The sequence below is a fragment of the Centrocercus urophasianus genome, unplaced genomic scaffold (assembly GCF_019232065.1).
Source record: "Centrocercus urophasianus isolate 14NV4802_14NV808 unplaced genomic scaffold, USGS_Curo_1.0 seq_10, whole genome shotgun sequence".
Classification (NCBI taxonomy): domain Eukaryota; kingdom Metazoa; phylum Chordata; class Aves; order Galliformes; family Phasianidae; genus Centrocercus; species Centrocercus urophasianus.
Window position 1 is genome coordinate 34,508,580 of NW_024884142.1, and position 25,822 is coordinate 34,534,401.

Here is a 25,822-nt window from a genome sequence, read left to right on the forward strand (position 1 = left end):
GTAGCAGGAAGGAAGAAGCAACAGCATGCCATCTGAGATGTGGAAATGGAGTTGGAGTTTCTGCACAGCTAACTATTACACTAAGTCTAAAGTCAGTCCTAAGACCACTCCCTGTTTTGCGATAGCTGCAGAAGGTGCAATGGATCTGTCAGTGGCTTGTCTACTGTCTGTTCTAAAGTACTGATGATGTTAAAAAAAAAAAAAAAAAAAAAAACACAAAACCATCTTACAGTTGGGATGCTGTCTACTTATTAAGCATGCATATGTATTTATGTTTGCATTATGCTTTCTTAAGTATATTTTGAATGAGAGTTGTAATGAATACTGTGTAATCTTTGCACTCTAAATTTCACTACTGTAGACTAGTATAAACTTTGTCCCCTGCCTATAGTTTTCAAAATCTAAAGCACTACAAAACAAAGAAAGAAACAGAGAAAATACAAAAACCAAACAATAATAAAAATGAATGAACCCCTCCCCCCCCCCGAATTTGTAAGCAATGGTAACTTGAGTATCTCATTTGGTTTTATTGTTAAAATCCCCTAGTTCTCTTGAAGCTGGTTATTAACATCAGGCTATACAAATTATATAATACGAACAATTTTTTTACCAAGCCTTGGAGACTTGAGATTTAAACAGATCTGTCTTTGTAGGAGTAAACATGAAGCCATATACCAAGACAGAAGGCCTTTTTCTTCTGCTTGCCTGCACTTAATCTGTAATTGTTCATATAATTTGTACTGTAATAGTAATCACTTTTACATGTATAAAACTGCAGTTCTTCTTTCATAACTAAAACAAATTAATATGTTTGTCTTCATTAGCTGAACATTCTGAAAAAAATAGATGCCTATTATTTATTTTTATGCAGGTCAAACAATGTACTGAAACTAATTTGAGAATTTCAACTGCTTGAGCAGTTAATTTATTGTTGCTGAAATGTATGATTGTGTAGCTAACATATTTGATGAAAGAACTGCATTTTTATAGTTACCTAATAAGTATGAAAGTGTTGAAGCATGGTAGGAGACCTTTATTTATATTACTAAAGGATTGCCAAAGCATTCAGTTTACAGTACTTGTTGTGAGCAGACTCAGAGAAGTGGAGCTTTGAGTAGGATTTTATTGGACAGATGTAGCTGAAGCAAAGACATCATTCAAACTTCTGTAGTGGCTAGGACCTCATGTATGTGCTACATTGTGAAAGATTCATCTACTTACATAAAATGCCTCTGCTCTATCACCACTAAGTAGAAACAAACTACTGTGTTGCATCCCAGTACATAATGTTTACATGCTTTTGGGTTTTCTTGTTCTGTAAAAAAAACAAAAAACAAACAAACAAAAAAAACACTGCGGCATCAACTCTTAATTGCATCTGTCCCGCATTTCCTGAATAAATATTACTCCTCCTCTCTTGTCTGCCAAAGTTCTTTAGTATAATTGCAATGCTTTCAGGCTATATTGAGGGACATGTGATAACTGAAATCATACTGACCACTGCCTTTCTAAAAGCTGCAGGAGGGGAGAGGGTTCTGTTCTGCTAGGAGTAGAGAAAACGTCTTAAAGTGGATCTTATCCATGTGAGTAAATACCTGATGGTGAAAATAGTGTGGACAAAGTAATGGAAAAGAAATTTGAAATTGAAAATTTTCCATAAATTGGAGTTCTTCCTATCTCATCTATTCACACTTTTAAGGATAGAATTCAGAACGTTAGCTAGGATAAATGACAAGAGTAGCACTGTGGCTTTAAATTGGTCATGATGTCTTACAGACAGACAACAGAATAAGTGAAACTCTGGAGGCCTATGCAACAGCCAGTGTTTTTAAGCACTCTGAATATTTGAGGATTCTTATTCTCACCTGAGTAATAGAGCTGATGTCTCCTATGTCTCCATTTTCCAAAAGTCCACCAAGAGTAGACTGTCCTGCTTTGTTAGTCACTTATGCCATGTAACTAGGGAAGAGAAATCTGCATGGAAAACGAAAGAGCCAGCTTTTCTTATTTATTGGGAGGATTAAACTGAAAAAACTGGCTTGCTTCACTTCACTTAACATCATGAATTAAATTTGTTTTCAAAGCTGCATTTCACAAAATCGTTGAGTTTGAAAGATACCTCGAGAGATTGTCTGCTCCAAACACTCTGCTCAAGTAGGCCACCTGGAAGCAATTGCACAGGACGACATCTAGATGGCTTTTGAATATCTCACATCCATTCCATAATGTAGTATGCTGATAGCTGGCTTGTTCTATACTCCTAAAAATACCAGGCTCATTGATATTGTGTAAGTGGCTTGTTTTGCATCTGAGGACACCTTCGTAGTGGCATAATTTTTAGTTGTTTATTTATTTGTTTGTTCATTTATTATGTTGAGAGCTCAGGATATGAACATCCTTCAGTTGGAATTGATTAAAAGTCTGAAATTGAGATAAAGAAGGATCTTCTCCCTTTTCGAGTTTGCAGGAAATACTACGTTTTCTTTTGATTCATTGCTTCACTGTCATGTGCTGCTTGTTTTCTGTTACTGCCAAAGAATTTCAGTCCATCAAATACACAACTATTGCAGTAGCACAACTCCATGATATGGAAATAGTATTCAGTGATCCTAAAGAATGGAAAACTACTTGATTTTTATAGTGGATCCAGGAGCTGTGAATTGTGAAAATTTCTCACTTTCTTTGGATGTTGATTGGTAACTTCTGAATCCACAGGTACGAGGAACAAACCAAATTATGCTGACTCTTCTTTATTGCTTCTCTTTCATGCCAGTTAGATAGGATTTTGTGCTAGGGAGAAAAACTACCTGTGACTTTCAAAATAAAAACAGTTCTGTGGAGCTAAAGTGCTTCCACTGTACCCACTGCCCACTGATAGGAATCTCTCCTATGGCATGTTGTAAATTTGGCTGACAGCCTTTATTGCTGAGTGCTGAGTATGCTACATATTCCTGGAATGTGTTTCAGGGCTGGTGATACATGAGGCCCTGCATCAGGAAGGAGTTTTTCTGTGGTTCTTCATAGGCTAAGCATCTATTCAGTTCTTAATGAAAATAAACAATGTACTGATTATGATAGTATATTCGTAGGTAATTTTGTCTTGCTTAGGCAAAGAAAAAATAGAACATTAAATAATGTTACAAGATAAAACAGTCTTGTTTTTAATAAAAAGGGAAATATAGCAGCAACAAATAGACTATAAATGATGTAGAACTAGTCAAATTGGATTTTTCTGTCTAGTAAATGAAAATTAATATGTAGCTAAGGCACATGGGCACAAACTTCCAAATTTCAAAATATTAAACAATTTACAGCAATTTCTCATTATAAAATTCACCTGGAACAATGAAACAAACAAGTTCCTGTTTCAACAGTTTTTAACGAGTTTGTCAAGTGCTACCATTGCTTTTTATTTTTTTTTGGCCAAATTCAGTTCTAAGTCCCAGTATGTTCCAAATCCTTTTGCATTTAATTGGAAATAAATAAATTAAATAAATAAATAGTCAGAAGATTTAATTAAATTAAAACTTAGTAAGAAGTATTCCCAAGATCAGCCAAATCAGCAGGATTCTAATATATTAATCTATATACAGTGAAGTCTCAATATATCAAAATTATGTGTTCATAAGTCATGACTAGATATCTAACTATGTGCATAAATCTTTATGTGCTGTGACTTCAGGGAAGCTAACTTACCTAAATATAACTTCAGTATTTCTGAGACTTTGTTATCTTACCTTGATATAGATACTTCAGACAGAATTTTGTACACATTTTAATTGACATTTTAAATTTTCATATTTAATTTGTTATAAATTATTGCATTCCTCATTCATTTTGTTGATCATTGATAGTTATTAAGGTCTCCATAAACTGTGTAAATAGAGAGAAGGTATTAAAATTCTTACAGCAGAAATTTTCATTCCTATAGACTATAACTAAAGTGGGTCCAGTGTATAATCAATGGATATCAAGATGTTACAATCACAAAATAAACAAGAGAGTTAGGCGAAGTGGACTACGATAACAAGAGAGAATAAATAGAAGGCTTACCCTTATGCCGGGCTCAACACAAAACACCAGAAGGAGGGATCTCCAGACGAGATCCTTCCTCACTGGTAGCCAGCTCTTAAATAGGTCTAAATTGCCTTCACCTGTGCTCCTCTGGCTGACTCATGGCTCGCCTCAGGTGATCAATCAGAGGTTCAGGCTGTGACTCAGCAGTTCCCATACAGTCTAGCAAATAATGTATAATTTTCTCTCCAGTCCCACTAATACTAGTTTATCATGGGGATGGTTCATGGAGTCAATAGAGGAAAGAAGACAGAAAACCTGGGGAAGGAGAAGGGAAATAATAAGCCTAATATTTCCGTACAGCTTCTCTTTTTCTTACACAGTCAATGGAAAATTGTATTTTAATCTTTTTGTTTGAGGTTAGGATGTAGTTTTAAATATCTTGGTGTCTGTATTGCTGCTTCCTGCCCATGTGCAAGTCATTCTCCATGCAAAAATTAGTAAGATTTTTTTTCAACAGTAAGTCATTTAATTGACATGAGGTTCGCATTTCTACACATGAAAATTAGTATTACTTGTGCTTTCTATGAGTCTGACATTTTACTCTCATTCAATTAATTTATTTTTTCTAATCTCTGCTTTATTGCTCCATTCTTCCTGATACTATATTTATTTTTCACGTATCTATGTATGCATTTCTCAAGGAGTATACCACTTTCTGTTTTTAGTTTTATTTTACATTTTATTTTTCTCTCTGAACAGTAAATTCTTTTCAGTGAAGTATTTTGCATTAAAAGCACACAAACAGGACATGACCTTCATGCAATACTTCATGAAATGATTTAATTCATCTTTCACTTGTGATAGGAACAATGGTGAAAATTACCAATAACATAACATTTGATATTTACTTATAGACATTTTTCATTTCTGCAAGGAAAACTGCAGTTTTAAGTGTGTAGTGTGGATGCTTTGAACATATTCTCACCCACTGATCAGACCATGAAACTTTTAGCCATTTCAGGGTCTTCTGAGTTTACTTTTTCCAAATATTAGCTGTCTAGTTTTCAATGGATCTAACCTAGACTTGTAAAATGAGAATCAGTGCATTTATGTCATTGTGAATCTTTCAGTAAAATAATGCAATTGTAAAAATAAATGCTAGTTTTTTTCAAAGGTAGAATATTTTAAGTATTTAATTTAACATCAGCAGTATACCATGTTGCGTATCCAAAATTAATTCTTACTTGTAATATTACTATTTTTAAGACAAACTGTACCAAATGCAAATATTGCTGTAGGAAAACTTGTAATCTGTTGACTACCCAAATATTTGTCCAAATTTTTGCAAATCACCAACAGCAAGTGATGCAAAAGTTGTTTAACTGAGTCACTATTCAGATGCATGTTTTAAACACAATCCTTATAAACTTAACTAACTGTAGACAGGATTCTCCTGTGCTTTATGATTTCTGATTATGAATTCCTCTGTTAGTTCATTTTTAAGTACTTAGAAAGGAAGAAATTTGTATTTTTACAAAACTCAGCCTTAGAATGCATAAATACATGAACGATAGATGGTACTACCTATATACTGAAAACAAAAGAGTGGAAATCTAATGCGAATCAGTTTAACTAGGAAGTATCTTGTCAGATCAGAATATGGTGTAAAATGAGTTCAGAATTAACTTACATTACGTGTAGTACTCCTTGGGCTCTTGCAAACAAATCGCTTTCCTTCTTTGATCTGGATGAAGACAAGTGTCAAGAGTAGGGTTTTACAGAGTTTCAGAACAATCAAGATAGTCTGAAACTGTATAACGTAGGATCCTGTGTGCACAAGAAAGCAGAAGGGAGTTTGTTTTTTACTTCTCTCTGCTTCCTTTTAGTCCTGTGTAAACGTAATGCAGCTCCTGGCACAGAATGTTCTTTTTTTTCTAAGCAGAGATTATAAAAACTCAAGTTCTTGCAACTTTACTTTGAGGCCTTTGAGACCTTCCTACCTTTTATTTTGAAATTAAGGAAAAGCCCATAATATTTTGTAATGAATGGTCTTTCAGTGTTTTATTTCCATGCTGCCTCAGCAATCTTTTGCAATTAGATATATTCTCATGACAAGTTCTACATGTGCAATAGTAAATGGAGTACTTTGTGAAAAGAGGAAAAAATCCCCCCAGAATCCCATATTTTCTCAGAATCTAATTGTAGAAAATATCCTATGAATGTTTTCGTTCAGGTCTTTCAGAATTAGTGAACATATATGAAATAGTGAAATGTCTCAGTATTATCTCTCTAAAAGAATTCTGAGATTTTTTTAAAGGTATCACATGAATGAAAACACTTTGTATTATTCATCCAAATGAAACTCTGTAAAAATGATAGCTAGTCAGTAACACTGTTATGACAGAAAGAAAGAGAGGAGGGATTCTTCGTAGAATTGCATTCATAACACATGAAAAAGGGGATGCCATGATTTTTCATCTAATTCCCTCCCCCCCAAACCCCCCGGGGATTTCTTATCCAATTTAACGGAAATTCTTTTTTTTCTTGTTTTTGAAAGAGGAGAAGAAAAATGATGGCTTTGTTATTTCCTATTTTTGTTATTGCACAAATCTTAGCACAGAAAAATAACTTTTAACTGATATGATTTACTCTCTAACATTCAGAATAGTGATATTATTCAGCAATTAGCGTAGATTTTAAAGTACTCATTCAAAAATCCTGCGTGCTATATAAAGGAGAACAGATGACATATGAAGATACTACACTACTCTGTGAACTTCTCTTTGAAATACTGAAATATTTTAAAGCAGCAAAATTTTCACATCTTATTAAAATATTAGATTATGAGAAAGAAGTAGCCCACATTAAAAATATGAAAATTCACATCCTTGTTATTCAGACACATTATCTTTCTGAATGAGCTGCTTGCTTCCTGGCAGTGCTAATAGGTATTTAGATGGTATCATGTCTGACAATCTATCAAATAGACTTTTGTGGCCTTGTCCTGAAACATAAGTTGATGTCTGTATTTTGTAATAAAATAATAATAATATAAAGTGCTTGTTGCATATCAGACTTTGGATCCTTTGATTAGCTTTAGGGTAGCAAACTAAAGCAACAGTCTATAGGTTTGTATTAAAGAAAATCTACTGCAGCATAATTAAAAGCCTGATGTGATTTATTTATTTATTTATTTTAAAGAATACTCTTTCACTGGATTTAATAGTCTAATAGATCATAGGCTTGAACGTGATAGGACTTGCTTCATCACTATTTTCTGACTTACAGGAAACACCAACTGGATCAATTTTTGCACATATTTACTCATATGTGCATGCAGTTTTGCTTTTGTATGACCAGAGTGACTACAGTTAGATGTACATGGCTTTCCCATAAATGTTCTTGGCTGTAAAGAGCAGGATATTATTTTTTTTTCTGCAGCATTGCATTTATTTTATTCTTATCAAAAGTAAATTTCTTTAAAATATGCACCACAATGTATGATCCGTGTGATGTCTTTAGGTTCCCCTTATAGAGACAAGATCACGATAGCAATTCTACAGCTGCAAGAGGAAGGAAAGCTACACATGATGAAAGAGAAATGGTGGAGAGGCAATGGCTGCCCAGAGGAGGAAAGCAAAGAGGCCAGTGCTTTAGGAGTTCAAAATATTGGAGGAATCTTTATTGTCTTGGCAGCAGGATTGGTGCTTTCTGTCTTCGTGGCAGTCGGGGAGTTTTTGTACAAATCCAAAAAAAATGCCCAGTTGGAAAAGGTAAATACTGTACTTTCTTATTTTATTTTTATTTATTGTCTACTTAAATAAAATTTAAAACATTTTATAGCCAAATGTAGGTGCATATTGATTGTTTATCATATAATACAGTATTTCTATAACAAAGGATCACAGCAAAGTACCCAAAGTCTTACATTTACAGCTTTTAATTTTTGTTCAATATGTTTAATTGTAGCCAGCTTTCAGGACAAGTGACTATTTCTCCTCTTATTCAAGCCTGAAAAAAGACAGCTTTTTACTCCTGGAAGTTCACTGCAGTTAATTTTATGGATGAAGAAGAAATCCGAAACTGTAATGGGAAACAAATTAAACTACAGATAATTCTGATTTTCAAAAGACAAAACTGTCTGTAGCTCAAAGTCAAACTATAAAAACGTGTCTATAGAAATGTTCTTTCTGAAGTTTATACTTGAAAAGTTGTCCTGGTAGCATCTGGAAAAGTTTACATCAGCTTAATTTTTTGTGGGTTTACTGCTGGTCATAATATAATGAAATCTGTAATTTCAAACTGACTTGGTTTTGAAAGTTCTAGTTCTATTTTTTTCTGTACTTCTGTATTTCCATTATCACAATATTGTAACTGTGCCAATACTAGTAGTATCTTTTTGAAATTCTTAGCTGAAGTTACAAACTGCATAGAAAATAAACATCCCAATCCTTAAACAGCTCATGTTTAAATCTGAACTCAAACTATATATTTTATTGCTTTGACATGATCTGAATTGTTTAAATGGAGAGGAACTGTTGTTTTTAATTACCTGTTAATTTATTGTTGTTCAAATTTGGAGGAGCTTGTGACCTCTGGTAGTTCTTATATTTCTATTTAGTAAAATCAGATGTAAATCCAACAGTTATATTTATATTTTTCCAGATGCTACTGGTGAATTTTTGTAACTTGAATTATTACTCATAAAATTTAAGATTTGTCTTAACTTCATTTGAGGCCACCATGCAAGTGTCTTTTTATTTATATCTTGTTAAAGACATGTTTTCTAATATTTACTGTGTGAGGCCGTGTGAGGCCACAAGGTCCTAAACACAGTTTGAACATGGGTACATGCTATTAAAATGTTGAAGGACCATTTAGATCCTTTTCTTTATGATGCTTCAGACTCATTCAGTTCTGTTAATGTGCTATTTGAATGTTATGTTTCTGAAATGAAATTGTGAGGGAAAAGATACCAAATACCTAACTAACCATGTAAATCTCAAAAATTTATCCATGGTGGATATGGATTTCATATGGGAACCGGTATAATTTGGTTCAGCTTTTCTGGACTTTTAATAGACACTTAGAAAAAATAGGAATGTTTTGATAATAATCTTGTAACATCAGCTCTTCAGTGTTTTGCAGGGTGTGAATACTTAACGTACTTAATACTGTCAGCATGTTAGAATTTGTGTGAGGAAGAAGTAAACAGAAACTGTTTTTATTTAAGGAGCCATTTCTCCAAGCCCTAAGGTGCTGGTTTTCTGTGGAGTTGTTTTTTTGTTTGTTTGTTTGTTTGCTTTTGTTTTTGTTGTTGTTGTTTGCTTTTTAATTTTTTAATTTTTTTTGAGAGCTGGATAGAAATAGCAAAAAGTGCAGGTATCTGAATGTCTTGCATTTACTGTATCAAAAAGGATTAATCATAGCAACAAGTGCTGAACTAATTTCAGAATTAGGACTGAATCTGAAGCAGTTGAAAGGGTTACGTTTCTCCATTCTCCTTCCATCTTGTCTCCAAAATCTTCCCTCCCTTCCCTTTCCCAAACACGCAACTACTGTCATCTCAGGAGAACACAGGTAAAATTTAGAAATGTAGAATAAAATTAATAGGAAATGATGCAAATCTCCCTGCATATGTCCTTCCCTGTACCACCCTCACCCACTCTTCTAGAACTCACTATCTTTCACTAAATGACTTCTCCCTCCCTGCTCAAGAGTAAAAGATCCCCTTTGCCTAGGAGAGAGGAGTGTAGTAGCAGCCAAAGGGGAGACAAGCAGAACTGTCATCTGTCTCCAATCCCTACATCTCCTCTCCTGTGACAAGTAAACCATTCAAATAACAAAGCCTTGGTTATCCCATAGAGACAGAGGAAACACCTATTTTTTCTAACATTTATTTCATTCTTTTAGACGCAGAGTATAATTCTGGCATTTGTGTAAAACTTGTCGGCATTTGAAGACAGGAATGATCAAAGGTCACGTTAACAATCAAGGAAATTAAAGAAATCAGATTACTTCAACCGGTCAATATATTGAGTATCTTGAGATATAAATGAACATATTAACCAATTTTCCTCCCTTGTAACATAAGAAATACACAGTTGCGCTTCCATTGTGGCAATGAAGAAGCAGTGCAGATTTTAAGTTTATAATCTAGATAATTTTTGAGCATTTTTGATGTCAGATTCCATCCTGGAGTATATATGCAAACAGAAATATTACCTGGTGTGAAACTGTTTGGAGGAGTGATATCTTAAAAGGAATGGAGCTGAGAAAAGCAGCAGACAAAATTTTATTTGCTAAAGAAACTGCTACTTCTAGTAACTGAAGTGGCTCAGAGCATCCATTCTGATGTGCTCAAAAAATCTGAAGGAAACATGGGACAGTTCTTGTCCTTCTGGGAAACAAACACCAGTAAGCAGAATGCCACCATGCATTCATGCCACCATAGCATTTTACAGACATAGAGAAATTCCTCTTTTATTCACACTTTTCAAAAGCAAAAATTATTTTGGATGTCATCACCATTAAACTGTTAGTGACATTTGCTCTGGCCAGTTTGTTTGAAAAACAAGTGTCCTAATTTACTAGCTGTTTTCTAGAAGATCCAGATCTAATGGATGTAAAACCTAACTAAAACAGTCAATTAAACTATCAAACAAATGATAATAGTAATAATACTAAAACAGCACCATAGACTCACATATACTATGATTTATAGCCATTCAAAACTCACAGTCATTAGCAGATCAAAGGTAGATTTGTTTGGAAAAAAAAAAGTAGCAGATGTATATTTTATTATATTCGAACAGTTAAAAATGTCAAAAAATGTAAAATGATAGTGTGTGCTACCTTAGAGGAAATCTGGTCAGAGGCTTCCTAAAAATAAGATTCAGTGTGGGAAAGTGAAGGTTAAGGGAGATGAGTTCATTCAATTTGGAAAGGAAGGGCTCCTGGGAGACCTCATTGCAGCCTTCCAGAACTTAAAAGTTTACAAACATGAGGGATATTGAATTTTTGCATGGTCTGACAGTGATAGCACGAGAGGGAATGAGAAACATCCTGGAGCCACATCCAGCCTGATCTTGAATGCCTTCAGGGATGGGACATTCACAACCTCCTTGGGCAACTTGTTCCACTGTGTTACCAACCTCTATGTGAAAAACTTCCTCCTAATATCTAACCTAAACCTCCTCTGTCTTAGTTTAAAATCATTTCCCCTTGTCCTATCACTATCCACCCACATAAACACTCATACCTCTCCTGTTTATATGCTCCCTTCAAGTATTGTAAAGCCACAATGAAGTCTCCATAGAGCTTTCTCTTCTCAAAGCTAAACAAGCCCAGTTCCCTCTATGTTTCCTCATAGGAGAAGTGCTCCAGCCCTCTGATCATCTTAGTGGCCCTCCTCTGAACCCACTCCAAGAGCTCCGTGACCTTTCTGTACTGCAGACCCCAGGCCTGAATGCAGTACTCCAGATGAGGTCCCACAAGAGCCGATTAGAGGGGGAAAATCACCTCCCTCTCCCACTCTCCTACTCCTCCTTTAATGCTGCCCAGAACATAATTGGCTGCAAGCCATTCTGGGCTGCAAGTGCACACTGCTGACTCATGTCCAGCTTCTCATTCACCAGGACCCCAAGTCCTTCTCCGCAGGGCTGTTCTCAAGGAGATCTTCCTCCAGTCTGTGTAAATGCCTGTGATTGCCACGACCCAAGTGCAGCACCCTGCACTTGGCTTTATTGAACCTCATTAGGTTTTCATGGGTTCACTTCTCCAGCCTGCCCAGGTCCCTCTGGATGGCTTCCCTTCGTTCCAGTATATTGGCTGCACTGCTCAGCTTGGTGTCATCTGCAAACTTGCTGAGGGTGCACTCATTGCCATCGTCCATGTCACTGATGACGATGTTGGAGAGCACCAGTCCCAACACCGACCCCTGAGGGGCACTGCTTGTGGTCGGCCTCCACCCTGACACAGAACCATTGATCACAGCTGTTTGTCTATGTCCAGCCAGCCAATTCCTAATTCATTGAACAGTCCATCCTCCAAATCCACACGTCTCCAATTTAGAGAGAAGGATGTGGTGAGGGACCATGTCAAAGACCTTGCAGAAATCCAGGTAGATGACATCCACCGCTTTTCCTCTGTCCACCCAAGCTGTCACTCTATCAAAGACGGCCACCAGATTGGTCAGGTGCAATCTGCCCTTGGTGAAGCCATGCTGGTTGTCTCGATTCACCTCTTTATCTCTCATGTGCCTTAACATAGCTTCTAGGAGGATTTGATCCATGATCTTCCCAGGCACAGAGGTGAGGCTCACCAGCCTGTAGTTCCCTGGGTCTTCCTTTCTACCTTTCTTAAGATCAGCCTAGGTGGTTTATCTCACAGTTATAATGAATGAATCCTTAGCAGTTTGCAGCATTGGACCCAAAGTACACATAAGTAACTGTTAAATGCATACGAGTTATATACAGTATTTTAATCATTACCATAGTTTCTGTTGAAGTAACAATAAACTCTGAATGCTGAAATGTGATTTGCATGAGATACCATCTATGTATTCAGAGATGACAGAAACTTAACTGGTTTATCAAAACATATCATTTACAAAAATTTCAAACACCTTCTTCAGAGCAAACCAGCAATGTTTTGATTTTGATAATGTAAGGATGGCAAGAATAGAAGTCTCTGATCTTATCTGGTTCAAAAAGTCATGCAGATTCATCGGGCTACAGAAACCATAGGTTATGGTAGCATTTGATCTTCAAAGCTTCAGAAATTGTGTTTTTTCTGTAATTGATAATAATTCTGAATTTGCTGTATAACTCACATGCACACTTTAGTAACATAATAACCTGAGTTGTATTTAGAATGAAAGAACCCCTCTGGTCCTACCTAGTATCTAGTCTCACTGATTTTTTGAGGGCTGGAAATGGGAAAGCATTGCCCTTATTTTTGGGACAATTGTGATATTCCAGTGGGCACATTGGGAATGGGCAGGGGGAGATGGCAGTACTGGGGCTGTCCCAAGTGCATTCTTTCAGAGTAACCACAAGATGGTGCCTTCTATTTTATCAGAGAGCAAATTAATTGCTACTGTTTCAGTAGAGTTTATGTCACAGTGTTCACTTATGTTTATTTTTATTTTTTATTTTTAGGCATGGCCTTTTCAAAAAAATGCTAAATACTTGGTTCTGTTGTTTATTATGCAAACATCTAATTATGTCATCTGCTTGGAAACATGTTATTAGGCAGACTTTCTTTACCTAGCCAATTTTGACAATAAATGCTTTGCTATTTGCATTTTGTAATTGCTTTTACTGGTGAATGACCTACTCTTTGATTTTAACAGGCACTCGAAGGGCAGTGAATAAGCAAGGTTAGAAACAGAAGCCATATAAAACAATTACTACATCCTTTTTTTGTTGATATGTTTCAGTGTGTCATGGATTTATGTCCACTTCATATATTTATTTTTGTAGAGCACACGCTATTATCATAAAAGCCAGGGAAAAAAAAAATTACTTGTAGACCATTAATATTTAGCTTAATATATTGATGCATCTCCTTTCAAGTATTTATTGACCTTTCCTTCATTTTTATCCTTTTCGGATGAAGCCTTTTCAGAGATAATTTCCATTTTGATACCACTTTAACACAGTATTTAGGTAACTGCCATAAAAGTAAGCAATGTGGTAGAAAGTACTTGTATACTGCTGAAAACTTTAGCACAAAATGGTATAGCTGAGGGCAGTGACAAATGTCTGTTTATAGAACATTTGCATGTTGTCACCCTTGCAAGTGATTTTTCCTATCTTGGTCATAGTTTCTTTGGAAAAGGTGGCATTGGCCCACTTTCAGGAAGTAATTTTGAAAGTTATTTTTACTCAGGTAGGAGACCCACACCTTTGCAAGAGGCAAAGAGGAAACAAGAACTGCTGGGTTGAAGAAGCTTTGCTCTACAACCACATAACAATTGACTTTGTCCTCTCAAATACAGTTAGCTGTTTCCAATTTTGTTACATTGAAGTAGTATAAAATGTTAACATGAGCTTTATTTGACAAGGTACTTCTATCATCTATTTGCACCAGGATAAATGTAATTCTTTATGACTTAGAACACTTCCTTTTAGAATGGGCAAAGTGCATACATGTAATTTGTTCTGACTTCTTTCAGGAAGAAGTTAATCCGTATTGAAATATTATGAATTCTTAGTTGTCCACAGTATATGTCAGAAGTCATTATTTCCATTTCTTTTTTTTGTTGTAATTGTTATCTTAACAACAATACAAAACAGAAACATATCAATCATTTCATATGGAAAAAAAAAAAAAAGAAGAATTTTAGGATCCCTTCTTATTTTACAAGATTGAAAATAAATAAAGAAATATTACATTACTTTTTAACAAACTCCTTCACAAAATCTGCAGTATTATTGCAGTTCAGAGAATATTCCTAGTAGTTTAAAATCAAAAGCCTTTGATAGTTAGGACTTCGTTTACAATAGTTTTCAAGCAACCCCAAAGTAAATCCCAGGACGGAGATATTTTAACTTTTCAGAAAAGACAAATTCAAAAGATTTTAAAGTTGAAAAACATGTTCCTCAGGCTAAAATAAACAACAGAACATGGGAATTAATGGTAAATCAAAGTGAAAGCTTTGGGATTTATACCCCAAGTAACTTCTACACAACATAGAGTCAATGATATTTTATTTGTATTGTCATGTCACATTTTGTAAAGAAGAAATCTCAGAATTCTTAATGTTGGCTGGGAAAAACAGCAGCAACTGTGGCAATTCATAAAAGTGAATGTTTTTTCAGCTTTAGCACATTGCATTGTGCAGATATGAGATTGGAAAATTGGAAACTTCTATCATCTTACATTCCCTTGAGCAACTAAATGTGGATTTACAGGCTTGCATGGTTTGTATTTGTGTATGTTGACAGATTACTTGAGGATGTAATTAAATGCCCTCATGGAAACTAGCCAGCGAAGTATTAGAAGATATTTTCTAATAAGGAAAACTTAAAAGTGAACAAACCCCCTAGATTTTTTAGAAAATGATAGAAAAAGACAGAAATGGAATAAATGGAAATAAACAATTTGACACATCATGACATTTTTAAAATCAATTGCAAACAATAAAACATTAAAAAACAAGATCTCTATTTTAATTGAGAATTGACATGTATGCAAAACTGCCCATTGCATAAGCACAGTTATAGGAATGTGATTTCAAAAGGTTTACCAGCACTCCATGGATATTCTCTGAAAGATTGAGGCTTATATTCCAGGTCTCATTTATAGCATGTGTTATGTTTGACACAGATAATTTAAAGATATATAAAAATATATTCTCAACATGTCTTTTATTTTGTAGTAATTATAGTTCTTTTTCACTCATTAGTAGAAAGAGATGTGTTCCTCTAAAAGTTAATTTGTCATGTCTGCAAATATTGTAGTATATAAATAGTAATATTTGCATTTTTACTTAATCAGCTATACTATAGATAAATGTAGTATGAACAACCTTAATATCAAGGTACTTCACACCTACATTTGCGTCAGTGAGTTCAGAGTCAGACAACAATTTGTTCCAATGAACTTTTAGTTAGGTTGCTTTCACTTCAGTATGAGCCAGCGATGCTCATTTGAGTTATTTCTAATTTGAGAAAATATTCTAGACTGTCAGAAGAAACCATGTAATTATGAGGAAACTGATACTAATACTATGCTTTATAATATGATTATAGTAGAGTTTCCAAAACAAAGGAAACCACTTCTGTTAAATTAATACTTTTAGTCTCTATGTTCAACATGATTTGAGGCCACGTGAGATTTTATATTAAGCTTATACTATCACACTGAACTATAAAATTAGTACATATTTTTACAGAGAATTATGTACAGTGGACTTAAGTTCAGGAGACTTTTAAAAAGCTGTTTGGCTACAATTATTCTTAGGCACTTTGTGTTTATTTTCTAAAGTGGCTCTGTAAGATAGACTGTCTATTTTCAAATTAAATTGTATGGTGATGCATAGCAGTATTTAAATCCATGTAGATTAATACCCCAAAACACTGATTATGTATTATCAGCAGTTCTTTTCATCATGCCTGAAGATCAACAATTCTGTCTCTTCTTGGACAAATGAAGACTAAGTTTAGATTTAGGAGCAAAAGTGATTTAATAGGTAAATGAAATTTCACAGTCAGTGACACAATATCTCAGGAGACTGATTTCTCTGCTGAAGAGCAGAGAATATCCTACACAGAGGTGATAGGAAGATACAGAAGCATTAGGATGTTACATTGGATATAATTTTAAATCAGATGGGCACTGCTGTACACGCTGTTGTTTATTTGCTCAGTGACATTTATATGTCTGAAGTGCTATGAATAACTATCAACACTTTTTAAGCATCTGAAAGTCACATGTAGGCACTGTTCCAGAGAAACTGGACTGCAATAATCCATTCTGGAAGAAGGCCTGTTTGTTTCACACCACTAGAAATTATTGCCACTATCTTAGATCCAAGTGACAAACTGTACCATGTTCATGTTCCATGGATTCAATTCGGAAACCTAAACTCAAACTTAGGAACCTGGAGGAACCTGAGACTGTAAGCTCAGACTCCCTTACAAGAGGAAGAACTGAGTAACAAGGGTAGATGATATCTTCTGCGTGAAGATTACTTGTCCATTGTAGAGCCCATCTTCCATCATATGTCTTCAGCCAGGTACTGGAAGCACAAAATGACTGCACCATCCTGGTCTGACAAGAGAACAGGGCTGTGAATCATCTTCATGCTGATGATACCACAGCCCAAATTATTTCATTATCTTCCCAGTGGCCTCATATACTTGTTAAAAGGAGAGATGACAGGATGAAACCTTGTGGAATCCTGCATGAGAGAGAGCCCTCGGGGCTGATGAGCAATTTCCCTATGCCATCCTCTGGGATTTCTCTGAGTGGAAAGAGTGGAACCACACAAATGCAATCCCATCTGCCCCAGCCTAGGTCCACAGGTGAGTCAGAAAAACATCATGGTCAGTGTGACGTTCAGAAAGGCTGCTGGCAGGAGCTGTATGAAGCCGCCTTTGAAAAAGCTTTCTGCAGTGATATGAATTCCCCAACATTCATACGAACTAGCATAGCTGCCGGGCTACGCTCATGCTGGAAAGCGGGCTGAATGGTTTTCAGAAGACTGTAACTGGATTTAGAGGATTTTTTTTTTTAAACTAGAACTCTTGAATTCACCAGAGTACATGTAACAACAATGTAACAACATTAGGAAATCAATTTTAGAATTGGAGAGTTGCTGAACTTGTTTTCTGGACATCGATTAACATTCTATTGAGCAGGTCATTCAAGGCAAGCTGGAATCACATTGTCCTACAATAATGCTGCAAGTGCCCTGGTGTTTTTTCTCTTTTTTTCTTTTTTGAGGGAGGGCAGAGGGGGAGTGTGAGCAGATTGGGAAGGATTGGTGGGTTCATTTTTATTTTGTTTGATTGTTTGTTTTTGGCCAGCAGTGCATGCTGTGTATCTAAGCTCATATACACAACCATAAAGTTCAGAAGATTTTTTCAGGTTATAGTACTGCTATTTTGCTGCAGGAAGGGCCAGTAAAATCACACTCTTTAATTCTCTATAGATAGCTAGAAGTCATTGGAATAACCAGTGTTCAATTCAGTTATAAAATGAAACCTCTCATGTCTCACCAAGCTGTTTGGAAAAACTCTAGCTGTCTTGAATTCATAGATATGATGGTGAAAGCAAAACTTAACTTACAGAACAACAATTTTCATTTTGTTTGATTTTGATGTCTGTATTTGAGTAGGTGATGGATCTCACATATATTTCATCCTGAAAATTACTTCCTAAAATGGCTCCAAGTTCTAGTCCTACCAAATATGTAACAAGTGCTAAAACTGAATTTGAGAATGCTTAGGTAATATTTTAAGCTAATTGTTATAAAAGTACTTTTCAGTGTATTTGTGTGTTACACTTACTTTGGATTGAAAATATACTACATCAGATTTTATAGCAAAATCTTTTAATGTATATACATATATGTGTGTGTACACTCTTTGGTTTAAGACTAGATACATAACTATGAATCCTAAAAATCTAAGCTTTATAAGTACACTTTAATTTATTTTGATAAGGTAATGCTTACATTCCATGAGGTAATCTCTTTTTCCAAGTTTATTTTCATGCCTTTAGTTTCTCATCTGTTTGCGATCTTATGTAAACACTTTGCTAGGATTTCTATTTCTTTCCAGGGGTTTGGGACAGATTTTTCACAAATGCATTCAAAATATCTGGCATTCGGAAGGAAAAAAATGATTACAAGGGAAGGGCAGGGCAGGGCAGAGCTGTGCATTGAATCTCAGCTAACCTCATGAATATGAAAAAATTTTGATTGATATATCCTGTTAAGTGCTAAAACACTGACCCGTAACATAGCAAGAATATGCTGGATTACTGCTGCTACTGCTTTAAGAGAATTTAACAAGATTTCAAATAATATCTGACATGCAAGACTCAAAGTAATAATGAAATTAAACATAAATCTTATAGTTTTGTGCTAAATGTTGATGGTCAACTTCATGTTAAATCCATTAAAGAGGGAAAAATCTATAAAAAAGCGAACACTTGTGACGCTTATATTTAAAATAGATAGAATATTATTCGCTTTACTCAGAATGCTAAAAGTGATTTTAGCTTGCCATTATATTTTTGTTTCTCTTTTTAGGACATTAAAAACAAAACTTATAGTGACAGTTTTATAACTCTGTTTATAACAAATGCTAGTATGTTTTCTAACTACCTTTCTAAATTCTTATAAAGCAATATAATGAAAAAAGTTAAATATTGTGTAATTTTCATATTAATACATGCATGCAAAGAAACATTTATTTTCAGGCTGTAGCACCATGCACAAGCTATGTAAATAGTTTGTAAACGGTGATAACGTTCTGCTAAATGATTATCTTGGTTCTTCATGATTTGTGAGCTGTCAGCTGTGGCAAAGAATGAAAGATGAAAGAGGTATCTTTTATTTCTTCACACTTACAGAGATGAGAGTTTTTTGTTTTTGTTTTTGTTTTAAGAATTGCTTTGTATTAGAAGGCTAAAAACTACAGCTCTGATTAAAATTTTCTTTTGTGCACTTGAAGTCTTTTAAAACTACAGACATTTTTTCTAATGTTTTATAGTGCTTGCTTTCTGCAACAGAATAGTTGCACTTAGTGCTGCTAGTGTTTAGCAATTTGTATGCCTTCCTCCAATTCCCCTGCTATTTGATTGTATCTAAGGTGACTTGGAGGCAGCATTTACTTTTTGTTGCCATTCAGGAAGACAACTTATGATTTTGTAAGTGTTGGAGGAAAATCAATAATAACTGATGTTCCTGTAATTTGCCTGCAGTGTCGAAGCTAAGTCAGGGCAAAAGGTTATTTTAATTGAATTATGAAGTGAATCTTGTAATACCTGTTAAAATAGCTCATTTTCATGGTGTACAGCAAGATTTGAAATATAACCTCCAAGTTCTGAAAGCGTTTCACCCTTTTTCCCAACAATCTGAGTGGTCAGACGATATCAACGTTGAGACAGTGGATTATCTTTTCTAAAATAATGCCTGAAAATGTCTTTTATTTGTCAGAGAAAGTATTACATAGCTGCTTCTCTTTCACATCGTGTTCTTCCCAAAGATGTATTCCAACTTGTTCCTTGTAAGAACACAGAATTTAACTGTACAGAAAATTGTACTCTGACTGGAATAAAAAAGAGAGAAGGAAAGAATTTATATTTAAAAAGGTCAAATGTGAAGTAATCATTTGTAAACTTTTTTGAACATGATTTTTCAATATGTTGGAAAACTTTTCTGTATGGCACATTTCTCTGACAAAATCCAAAGAAAAGAATCCACATCATGAACTTTACCATAACCTTGAACTCATCTGTTTTAAAATGGATGAATATTTCAGTGAATGAAATTTTAAGGAAAAAAAAATATATATTATTTATTTTACTCAGTTTAATTGTTTTTTTTTTATACATTCGATTATTTTAAAATAACGCATAGCATACCTGAAAAAAGATACTAAATTAAGTAGTTAGGTTTGTTTTATTTTATTTCATATAATGCATGGAGCTAATTTCACATGAACTTAACTTGAAAACACAGTGCAAGAATTTCCTAGAAAAAATAACTATCACAAAATTTTGTTAAGTACCCTTCTAGTACTGTAAATCTTGGCAGCATTTCTCATTTTATGGAGTTTTCCAATTGAGGTAAAATTTTCAAGGAATACATTGGTAGTTTTCTTCAGATGTTATTTTCAGGTTATTTCAGGATGCTGGCATTGAATATATGCATCTTCTTTCTTCTTGGTCTTTGATTGTAATCCTGTTCATACTGATAGTGTCTAAAACTTGATATCTTTTGCTAAGTGTTTGCATATCTGTAAAAAAACATTTTGGTGGATTGATGAATCTTGAAAAGCATTGACTCCGTTCTGTCACTTTTAAAGATCTCTTGGCAGAGAGAGCAAGGAATAAAATCTTGAAAGTTTTAAGAGCTAATGCATCATTTTTCAGTGTTTCAGCTAGGTCTTAATTCCAGAGGTGAGAGCAATATAATGGCTGCTGGTAATGTAACACTGAGACCTGCAGCACTTACTTCTAAACAAATTCCTGTGAAGTTCCTGAATTATGTGTTAAGTTCTTCACATAGTGAAAATGCCAAGATCTGCATGCCTTAGTAATTTCACCTGTGAGCCTGTAGGAAATATTAAATTAAATATTGCAATTTGTATTGATTTCAGGGCTACTTTCAGTTCCATAAGCATAACTGCAGTTCTGATGTTAAACAACAGCAATCTTTTAAAAATGAATTCTAAGAGAATTGAATACTTTGTTCCAAAGCACAGTTGAATGAAAGGAGATAGTTTCCTGCTTTCTATGCAATGTTAATCAAGAATAATTTATGCAATCTGGTGCATTATGGCTCAGAGCATTCATTCGGAAATTTCAGCGAACATCTTCACACAGTGAAAACTATCAGTTTCATATTTTATCTCAATACAGTGCATAGAACATTTGAAAAGAGATAGTTAATGAGTGTCCACTGGTGAAGGCAGTCAGAAATGATGAGATTTTTCTTGAAATTTGGCCTCCAAAGAACTTACGCCTGATTATACCAAAGAAATATTCCTGATTCTTGGATTTCCAATTTCAAATTTTCCTTAGTTGTGGGTTCTCTTTTCTATCACAAGTTGAGTAAGCGTCATTAGTTTATTTCAAATTCAGCAGGAGAAAAAGTGTTTGAAAGGAAGAGCATCCCAGGCAGGCTAAGATTACATTTTTTCTTCCTTCCTGCATATCCCCTGTTCATAAAAAAGATTTGAGAAGAGGGTATGTTCAGGACTAAGGGGATTTGAGTTGAGTTCTATCCTATGACTGAAGACAGAACTGAACTCCCATTTGCACTCTTTTTTATTATAAAGATTTTTACTTAAATATACTGATGAAGCAGAAACTATCCCTGAAGGATTACTTCTCCCACTGAGTTCCCCAGTGCCTAATCTACAGAGTTTCTAGCGCTCTCACTCTATCCCTTTCTTCCACTCTGTGTCCATTTGCTGCTTTTATGTGAAGCAGAATAGGACAAGTAGGAGGAAACTGGAAGTAATTTTACCCTGATATGTTCTCATTCCTTTAATTTTACAGTCCTCTGCTGAGACACTAGAGTTTAAATCTCCTCTGGCAGAAAACACTATTGAATTGATAGTCTCAAATCTCGTGTTCAGCTCACACTCCACCTGATGAATGGTTGCACAGATTAAGAGTTGCAATATCTCCCACACTTCCTAATTTAGTAGTTCTTGAATTTGGAACTGAATGTGGATTTTGAAAACACAATTTGAAATTAGTCTTCCAAAGAATGAGGTAGGATGAGTTCCTTAAAATCTTTCTGGACCAAGTCTCCCAGCTCGATTGCTTTTCGTGAGAAGCATTGTCAGAAGCTTGTCATGCTATCTCAGGCTCTAGAATATATTATTTCATAAATACATTTATCCACTAGCTGGTAGGCATTTCACTTAGAGCATGTGATAAAAGTGAAAAAGATCCCAAAATTGAGAGTTCTCTTCTTCACCCCTCTGTTTATTCCATGCTTCAGTTCTAAGACCAAGAATGAGCTAATAGCTCAGCACACTATTAGCAGTTCAGAATTCATTCAAATCAGAGTAATAAGGGAGATTTTAAGTTGCTTTTCAAATGTGTTGTGCTCTAGGAAAAAAAGGAAAAATGGTTTTGAGGATCTAATTGAAGAAAACATGTTTATAATTTTTTTCTGAATCCATAAACACGGAGATTTTAAAAAATATATTCTACAAAATAATATTTGGTAGTGGAAGAAGTGTTTAAATGCAGAAGTTTTTTTAGAAAAAAAAATAAAGTAGATTCCTTTTTTCAGTAATAGGTCTGCATTTTTACAGTAGTTAAATATTAATTTAGGTAAATATTTCACTATATAGCTTACTGTTTTGTTAAGGATCAGCTAACTAAACTACATAGAAATTAAATGCATTGTGTTGAAATATGGGAAGGGAAATTTTACTGAATATCTAACATACACATTAAATTCAGATGTTATCCTGTAAAGCTAAACTATGTTAACGGAACATCTGTTTGAAATATTTTTATGTATCATGTGCATGCATGTCAGTAGCTGGAAGATAAATAATTGTAGAGACAAGGTGAATTTTTTTCAGTGAGTCATCACAGATTGATAAGTCATTTTAATTATTATGCGATGCATATTTAAAAGACATTAATTTGTTATGAGCTCCAGGCTGAGACAAAGCAAACTTAAAGGACTGACACGGCTGTGCCAATGGAATGAATCTGCTTCTAGGCATTGCAGTTAGATACTTCTTACAGATGTGTTTTTTTTTTCTTTTTTTTTCCCCCCCTCTATTTCCCTCTCTAGAGGTCCTTCTGTAGTGCCATGGTAGAGGAGCTAAGGATGTCTCTGAAGTGTCAGCGTCGATTAAAACACAAGCCACAGGCCCCTGTTATTGTGAAAACAGAAGAAGTTATCAACATGCACACATTTAACGACAGAAGGTTGCCGGGTAAAGAAACCATGGCGTAGAGCTGGGAAGCCTAACACCCCAAGCACAAACTGTCGTCCTTTTTCCAAACAACCTTGCGAGAATGTTTCCTGTGGAAATATGCAACCTGTGCAAAATAAAATGAGTTACCTCATGCCGCTGTGTCTATGAACTAGAGACTCTGTGATCTCAACAGTTGCAATGGCCAGACTCAAATCACAAGCATCATGGATCAACCGAGTTATGCAGGGTTACACTGTTCGTCATGGGTTTCCACCATTATGAATGAATGAATGTTCCATATGAGTTTTGTGGCTGGTTTCAAATGCAGTCTCAAAGAGAAATTACAGGTTCCTTTTGAAGTTCAACCGTTGCCAGGAGATGGAGAATAAATATTTGAAATGCTACTAACCACAGAAGGAGTCTAGTAGAAGTAATATCTCAGAACTGTAGTGAAACAAGAAACCATAAGTTCTTCTGAACTTCCAAATATAGAAGTATTGGTTACTGTTGGTAGACTGTAACTGCCATCAGGACAGGTGGTATGAGCTTCCTGGATGGGAGAAATATTACAGCAAAGAAACATGAATCCATGAATAGAAGAATATACATGGAGATGCTCACCTGCTTTTTGGACTGTCTGTGTCACTGAACTAAGTAAATAAATAATAATTAAATAATTTTTAAAAAAACAAAAAACATTAACTTAAATTTACCTGGGTTGGAACTTTGATAAAAAACAAGAATAATCCATAATTTTGACCCAATTCTTAGAGGAATAAAAGGTCTGTGAGTACAAAAGAATCTATATTACAACTTTTAGATAAAAACAATTACTTTTTTTTTCTTAAAATGTGAGAAGGGGGGGAGTAATAAGGACAGGGGATAGGGGTGGGAAAGCAATGTGTTTCATGTATAGAGACTTGCATTTTAGTCTGAATGGGTTTTGAAGCCTTTGTTCCTGCTACTAATTGAACTCAATGGAGCCTGTGCAATTCTCACAAATGTTGGAAGTAGAATGGGTCACCTAAAAGAAGTGAATGTGGAGAACTTTAAGGAGGACTGCATTTTTCAATACAGTCACAGTACTAAATGAACAAAATTCTTGAGCAGTTTTTTTTTTTTCAAAAAAAAAAAAATGTTCAGGTTTATTTGTGGAAATGCAAGATTTCTATGAAAATAGTTTTTGTATGGAAATTTTTGTAATACTTTTTATCAACAAAATAAGAGCATATGTTTCTGTCAGGGGTGTGATGCCAAGCATGAGTGGTAGTGCGTGAGCACCACCAACGTTTGGTGAAAACTATTTTTATCAAGAAAAAGGAATCTTAGAAGAGTCATATTTTCAAGTTAGATAATATAAAAACTAGGTGCACTACCACCACTGCTTACCATACAACACCCCTGATTTCCACTAGGCTGGTAACATGCTGTCATGAACAATTGTGTGTAAATGGTAAAAGACACAGACCTCTTGACCACATTGTGATAACAGTTAAAGTACCACAAAATTTAAAAAAAAAAAAAAAAAAAAAAAGTAAAAAAAAAAGAAAAAAAAATAAAAAAAAAAAAAAAAGGATTATTAAACTTATGTCAGCTTTAGTTATTTTGTTTTTTTGCTGCGTGATTTGAGCAAAATACATACAGTACTTTGTGTTAGTACTGGTACTTACAACAACCTCAGTTTTACTGCCCTAACCTGTTAATTCTTGCCACTAAAAATGTGGCCAGTGTTTGCTGGGATTTCTGAGAGAAGCCAGTAGAGCACACCATGATAAGTTTTTGCTGGACCTAGCTCTTAGTTGCTACAACGTTTATTTTTGTGCTCTGCCTATCCTGACTTCCTGAACTTAACATTTTGAAATACTGCCCTAAGATGCTGAAAATTTCACTACCATCTACAGTAAATTTCTTTGTATCTAAACAAAAAAAAAAAAAGTGTAGGATGGCTATATAGAAATTTTATTTCAAGAAAAAAAGATGGTTAAGATGGCCTTTATATGGAAAATATTTCATTTGGCTATTTAAAACAAACAAAAAAAGAAAACCATAGAATTATCATAAATAACCTGTCATTTGTAAGTAATGAGATCACTTGTTTACTGAGGCATAATTTAACCTTATCATCTTTCTAAGACAAGAATATATGAAATATCACCCAAATTTTAGAAACTATGTAATGATATTTGGGCAAAGGAGGGAGGTTTGTGTCTACTACCCAGTTCTCATAAATCTTCATAGAGACTGAGCTGGCCATTTCCATTGTGAATAGGGACTGAGAAAGCAAAATCTCTGATGTTTGTGAGAGTTTCATCCCCATGTATGTGATAACAAAGAACAAGTTATCTTTGTCTGAAGTAAAAGCAAGATAAAAACACCTTCAGCAAAGATTCTGAAAATTAGTATGCTTACATAATGCATATTTAATTTTAAGTTAATTCTTTAAAATAAAAAGGGGAAAAAAGTAATTGTCATACAACATAATGAAAACTCCTACTTCTGATGGTTTGGAATGGAAAAAAATTGGCTATTGAATTTGTTTGATGATTTACAATAAAATTTGTAAAATCATGAAATAAAATGCTGTATTATATTCAGACAAATCTTTCTTTTCTCAATGAAGGGTGTTGAAATAAACAGAAATGTCATTCTCCCCCTGATGCACCTGGCTA

General features: G+C 34.6%; 1 protein-coding gene across 1 annotated transcript in view; it reads left to right on the top strand.

The window, feature by feature from the left end:
- Positions 1-23,462, top strand: part of GRIK2 (glutamate ionotropic receptor kainate type subunit 2) — a 343,946-nt gene extending 320,484 nt beyond the window's left edge. The window contains exons 15-16 of the mRNA XM_042814253.1: positions 7,540-7,790; positions 23,027-23,462. Coding sequence (XP_042670187.1) covers positions 7,540-7,790; positions 23,027-23,191 — 416 coding nt within the window. The 3' untranslated portion in view covers positions 23,192-23,462. The remainder of the gene's footprint in view (positions 1-7,539; positions 7,791-23,026) is intronic.
- The last annotated feature ends 2,360 nt before the right edge of the window (positions 23,463-25,822 follow it).